Source organism: Ochlerotatus camptorhynchus, unplaced genomic scaffold (assembly GCF_037179485.1).
Source record: "Ochlerotatus camptorhynchus isolate MF236.1 unplaced genomic scaffold, CSIRO-AGI_Acam_v1.1 ptg000438l, whole genome shotgun sequence".
Lineage (NCBI taxonomy): Eukaryota > Metazoa > Arthropoda > Insecta > Diptera > Culicidae > Ochlerotatus > Ochlerotatus camptorhynchus.
In genome coordinates this window covers 556,501-562,500 of record NW_027040924.1, presented here as the reverse complement: position 1 = coordinate 562,500, position 6,000 = coordinate 556,501, and the positions used below count along the sequence as shown (strand labels likewise).

The 6,000-nt window shown below is 40.0% G+C and overlaps 1 protein-coding gene across 4 annotated transcripts in view; it reads right to left on the bottom strand.

The window, feature by feature from the left end:
• LOC135711766 (pseudouridylate synthase RPUSD2-like) overlaps positions 1 to 6,000 on the bottom strand; it is a 594,258-nt gene that overhangs the window by 41,717 nt on the left and 546,541 nt on the right. For all 4 annotated transcript variants that reach the window (XR_010518505.1, XM_065234728.1, XM_065234730.1 and 1 more), the window contains exons 8-10: positions 2,755 to 2,945; positions 2,485 to 2,691; positions 2,209 to 2,426 (exon numbers count right to left, since the gene is read on the bottom strand). Coding sequence is in view for 3 of the 4 variants with exons in the window: in XM_065234728.1 (XP_065090800.1) it covers positions 2,209 to 2,426; positions 2,485 to 2,691; positions 2,755 to 2,945 (616 nt within the window). In the remaining variant the exon portion in view is untranslated. The remainder of the gene's footprint in view (positions 1 to 2,208; positions 2,427 to 2,484; positions 2,692 to 2,754; positions 2,946 to 6,000) is intronic.

The window sequence follows — 6,000 nt, the reverse complement described above, 5'->3', positions numbered from 1 at the left end:
CATGAGCAGTTCTGTCGAATTTAACTATTCTTGTTATTTATCACTACGAATGAAGTTGAAAAATATGATTTTGACCCTCTTCTTTCCATGGTACGACAGTTGATCCCCAACTGTTCGGGCTGTTTCTTGTTTGTCAATCTACGAATAAATAGTTAGTATTTATTTAAGCTTCTCCATGTGATCATTATGTTCATCCATATGTATACTTGAGGATTCAACTGAGTAACTATTGAAAAACAATTGGCATTCTATTTATTTTACACAAAAACTGTTCTAGATGGAGTCGATAATGTTGGGCTGTATGGGGCATCTTTTGTTCTAGTACTTTTCCAAAAATACACTTTTTGCAACTCAACCCAATACTAACCTAGAACTACTGCTGTTTAAAATGTAACTTCAAATATTACTGATTTTTGGCTCACGAATGAGCCTAGTAAATAAACGAACTAGTTAAAAAAAACTCAAAACAACCAAAAACCTTTGGGAAAGTAAAGGGTTAAGGATTCAAAAGCATGGTGAGAAACAAAAATATATCTTTTTAGGAGTTCTTTGAAGTTGTTTTTAATGTTTTTTAATGAAAGTTGCCATGATTTTTTAATCCCGTTTGAAATATTTTATGAGAAGTTAGAATTTAATAATTTTAAGATTCTTTCCTTGTAATGGCAAATGTGTAGATTTTTCAATCTGTTACTAAGAAGTTTTATTCGGCCAAATGACCTATTCGGCTAAATGGCATTTGGTCAAATGACCCGGAACCCATTATTTGCCATAAACAAACAAACCATCAACATTATGAGGATGAATCACGTTTCAGGGCATCGTTTGGTCAACATCGAGCGCCCAGAGGCTCCATCACCCCCTGACCATAATCGGTAAAGGTACTGACGAAGTCAACAATTGCTCTATGTGAAGATAAACGGAAAGTTCAAGATGATATCAAAGTCCAAACATAATCAATCAGCACTTTGGCTTGAACACCAAATCTTGAGTAAAGAACACGATGCGATCGAAATCCAGAAAAATGGCCGACTATTATTCAGACCTTATGACAACCCAACTCACTAAATTATCCTCAAATTTAAATTAATGAAATAGCTCCATAAAGCTTCCTCACTTCACATTACTAGTTCATTCATAGAACGGCTCTCCAACATTTATAATATGACCCTCCATTGCCACACGTCATTACCTGCTGTGCTTATCACGAAAACAACAAATTTTCAGTTATTCATGGTGCACTCTCAGGTGTTAATGAAATTTATATTCATTGTTTGGCGCTCTGCCCCGGTGGCAGCACCAACTTTCGCCCAATATTGCCAGTCATCATCACCGTCGGCCCCACCAGCTGCACCACCACCGAGCTAGATCGTGTCGTCCTGATACCTTAAAACAAGTGCATGTTTCAGGAGAAGCTTCATGCAATCGGAATGAGCAAAACTGTCTGTTTATGCAGAACCTATTATAAATTGTAATTAAATTTCTAAAATAACATCAACTATCTCTTGCAACAGTTTTTCACCTCACTCGAGAGACTCGACTCGAGGAGGCAGACCTACTATCGAATCACGAAACTCTACCGTAGCTGCTTCTATGGATATTTGCCGACGAGGAATGGACTATGTTTACCTCCATGGGGCAAAACATTTTTGATGCATATATGCAGTGTGTTTGCCTCCGGCAGCAGACCCGACGGAACAAGTACCATCATGGCCCACATATATCCCTCCCTAGCCATGCAAGCAGCAGAACCACTCAAATCTGAAGAAGCCAACCGAAGGATGCACACACCGTCGTCGTCGTCGTTGTTGTTGTTTCAATCCAGTGAGTTGTACAAACTGCATCGGTACTGTGTTTACACACAGATATATTTGTGCTGTATAATTTACAAGCATCTTTAGTGCTGCTTCAAAGCGCATGCAGCCTGGCTAGAGAGATGCTCGGAAGGAGTCAGTCAGTGGCGCACTGGGTTGGGAAAACCAGTTTCAAAATAAATGAGCTGATGCGGATAACCGCATTGTTGCTGACCACCCGATGGAGCTGCATGGTTGATTGCCTAAAGTCACGTTTCCGAGTGGGATTGAATTTTAGATAAGAGGTGCGGTTGCATCTTGTTGATCGGTGCGATCATTGCATCTTCTAGTTGTCGGTCTAATCCCAAACAGCGATAAAAATGCAAATTTGCGCATCTTCAGCTTAACATTTAATTACCTTCTGCGACTGCAGCCGGGTGTTGAGAGCGGTGGAACTGCTATTGCTGCTGCCAGTGTTGGCACTGCCGACGACATTCAACGTGTTGGGCGCCAGGATCGAGGCACACATGTTCTCGTTCGGACTCTCGCTGCCCAACGACACGGGCCGGGGGCTTTCCGAGCAGGGAGATGCTTCGCGGGACACGCTTTCCGAGTCGTCGTCGCTTAAAATTGGTCCTGTGAAAGAGTTACAAATTAGTCGCCGGTGTGATCGAATTGAAAGCCACCCACGTACCTTTGCCATCCTCCAAGTCGTTCTTCATCGGTTTGAACATGGACAGTTCCGAATCGCCGTCGATTCCCAGCCAATTTTCCGCGTTGTGAATGTTGATCAGATCCTTCACCAGCTGTTCATCGCTTTTGCCGCCGATGTCGCCGCCTCGTCCCTTGGATGGTCCAAACACCTCGTGGTTGTACAGCGGATCATTTACCACGGGATATCCTGATTGAATGGAAAATAGGTTATCAATTTCGAACGAAGATAATTGAAGCACTAGCAACTTACCCAGATACTGCAAATGTACACGGATCTGGTGCATTCGGCCGGTCAGAGGCTTGCACAGAACCACACTGCTGGTGCCGTTGTAGCCGAGCTTCTGGAAGGTGGTGGTGCATTCCTTGCCCTTGGGTGAAACCTTGCAGACGCCGATTTTGTAGCTCACCACCTCGATCGGTTCCTTGCACTCGATGATGCCTCTGTTGGGATTAGAGGGAAGAGCGGATTTGCGGATTAGAAGGGGTACTGGTTTTTTTTTAATTTCTGTGTTCGTCTAGTGTCTTTGGAACAACAGTCAGTTAGGTACATCAATAATAAAGAATCTTCCATAGCGGAGCCGGTGGTGTAGTGGTAAGCGTGATTACCCCTCACCATAGCAGGCCTGGGTTCAATCCCAGTCGGCGCCGCCGGGATGTTCTGAGGCATAACATCTCTAATCACGCCTTCCTTCGGAAGGGAAGTAAAGCCGTTGGTACCCGGTTCATGAGTTGATGGGTCGATAGGTAGGGTCCAGGTGTGGGAGCTGCCTCCCTGGCGTCGGTAGCATTGGTGCTCAGCACGGAGAACAAGATCAACGGAAAACAAATCAAGAAAAAAAAAATCATCCATGAGCTTGCCTTTGAGCTTAGATGACCCTATATTTCGTAATGGTTTCCGACAAAACCAGCAAAATTGTACATGGGGTTAATGTTCCTAGTGTCAGACTCAGTGTCACTAATATAACCTATCCATAAATTTCGAGTGAGAGCATGATTGGCAAGCACATAAAATCCATTGACTTGCTTAAAGGGTCCTCTTAGCGTTACTCGAGCATTTTCTCAGGATTAGTGTTTACTACCTGGGACATCCCCGAGAACCATTTCCGGATAATTTTACAAAATTCACATTTACCGATTCCCGGGAAGCTGGTTCGACTTCCCGGGAAGCAGGGATTTTTGGTACAGATACAGTTTCACTAAAAATAGATCGCCAAGTCACAAGAAGCCAAGGAAGAAGCTTCCTGGTGACGCCAGATTCCGGAAGAAATCAGTTGAACCTTTCCGGAGAAGCTTAAATAAGCTTCTAGGAATAACCAGTAGACACTTCTGGACATAAAATTTGCGAGAAATGTTGCAAGTGGCTTCCGAGAAACGTTGGACAGAAATTTCGGGGAACTCCAAAAACACACAGAAGATTCTTAGACGATTTTTAGTAAGACAGCAATAATAGACCAAGGTTCAATGGCAAACTAATACCCACTTTTCAATTAGGGAATCCAAAAGCTATATTTAAACTTTGTACAGTTGCGAAAAAGTCCTTCCTCAGAATTCCTTAAGGTTCTTTTCGAAATTTTTAGAACTCTATGAGGTCTTTTAAGATTCTTCTCAGTAGTCATCTGGAATTATTTTTAAGAACTCTACTTGACTTTTAATCAGAACACCTTGGATTTGAAATTCCTTTGGAGTTTCAGAAGAATTTCCTCAGTATTATCCAGAAATTATTCCCGGAATGACCCAGAAATTATCGGTACTCCCTTAAAATTTTCCTTAAAATCCCTGTGGAATTTCACTTAAAATTTCATTTTCTTGGTATTATTTTCGGAGTTATCTTTGAACTATCTGTAGGATTCACTAGAAATTATTTACAGAATTTTCTTGGAATACTTCCCAGAAATCATTTCGAACTGTCATCAGAATTCATTATTTAAATTCTTCTCAGAAGTCCACTGGAATTATATTTAGAACTCTTCATGATTTTTTCTCAGAACACATTGGAACTGAATGAGCTAGAAATTATCCTCCGAATTCCCTTCAAATTTTGCTTAAAATTCCTTAGAAATTACACTCAAAATTGGATTTTCTCGGTATTCTTTTCGAAAGTGTCTTGGAACTATCTGCAAAGGGCACTAAAAATTATCTGCAGAATTTTCTTTGAATTCTCCCCAGAAATATATTGGAACTGTCTTAAGAATTCAAGATCCTTGAGATTCTTCTCGGAATATTTTAGAACTTTTTTCTCAGAATACTTTGGAACTGAAATTCCCCTAAAGTTTCAGAAGAATTTCCTCTGCATTCTCCAGAAAGTCTTCCCAGAATGAGCTTGAAATTATCCTCGGAACTCCATTGAAATTTTTTCAACATCCCTTTGGAATTTCATTCAAAATTTGATTCTCTCGGTATTTTTTTCAAAATTATCTTGGAGCTATCTGCATGATTCACTAGAAATTATTCACAGAATTTAATGAATCATCCCCAGAAATCTTTTATTTTAGAACTGTCGTCAGAATTCAATACCCTTAAGGTTCTTCTCGGAAATCAAGTTTAAGTTGTCCGCCCATTCACCAAAATGTTGTAGTTTTTCTACCAGAAATGTTCAATAAAGCTTGCCCCTCCATTCACCAGAACTGTTCAATTGTTATCTAAGGCAGCAGATTGTTGCAAATCTTACACCAGAAATTTTTAATACAAACATGACACCAGAAAATTTCAATTGATCAGAACGATGCAAATTTTCCACCGTTGATGTTCAATAAAAATTGCTTCTCCAATCTTCTGATTGGTGCAGATTTCCATTTTCCATTTTCCACCAGACATTTTCAATATAGCTTGCTTCTCCTATCATCAAAATGTTGCCGGTTTTCCACCAAATAAAGCTTGCCCCTATTTTTAGATTTTTCATCATAAATTTTCACTAAAGCAGCTTCCCTCCAATCATCAGAATGGTGCAAATTTTACACCAGAAATTATTATTAAAGTTTGTTTCTCTATTCTGCACAAGGATTCAGTAGAAGGATGCAAATTTAAGACCAAAATTTTTTTCAAAATGTTTGCCCATCCGTTCACCAGAACGCTGCAGATTTTCCACCAGAATTTTTAAACATAGATTAATTTTAAATAAAGCTTGTGCCTTCATGTACCAAACCAGTGCAAGTTTTCCAACAGAAATTCTCCGTTTATTTCATTCATCAGAGCGATGCAAATTTTGCAAGCATGCAAAGCATACTCCTCCATTCACCAGAACGATGTACCAAAAATTTTCAGTGAAGTTTGTTTCACCATGCACCTTTATGGTGCAATTTTCAGGCTTTGCCTCTTCAGAATGCCAGAATGCTCCAAATTGTTTACCATAAATTTTCAATGAAGCTTTTCATCAGACCGATACAAATTATGCACCAGAAAATGAATAAACCTTGCTTCTACATTTCTCACAGTGTAGCGAACTTTCCACCAAACATTTTCATTTAAGGGGGGAGTACACTTTGATTTTTCAAAAAAA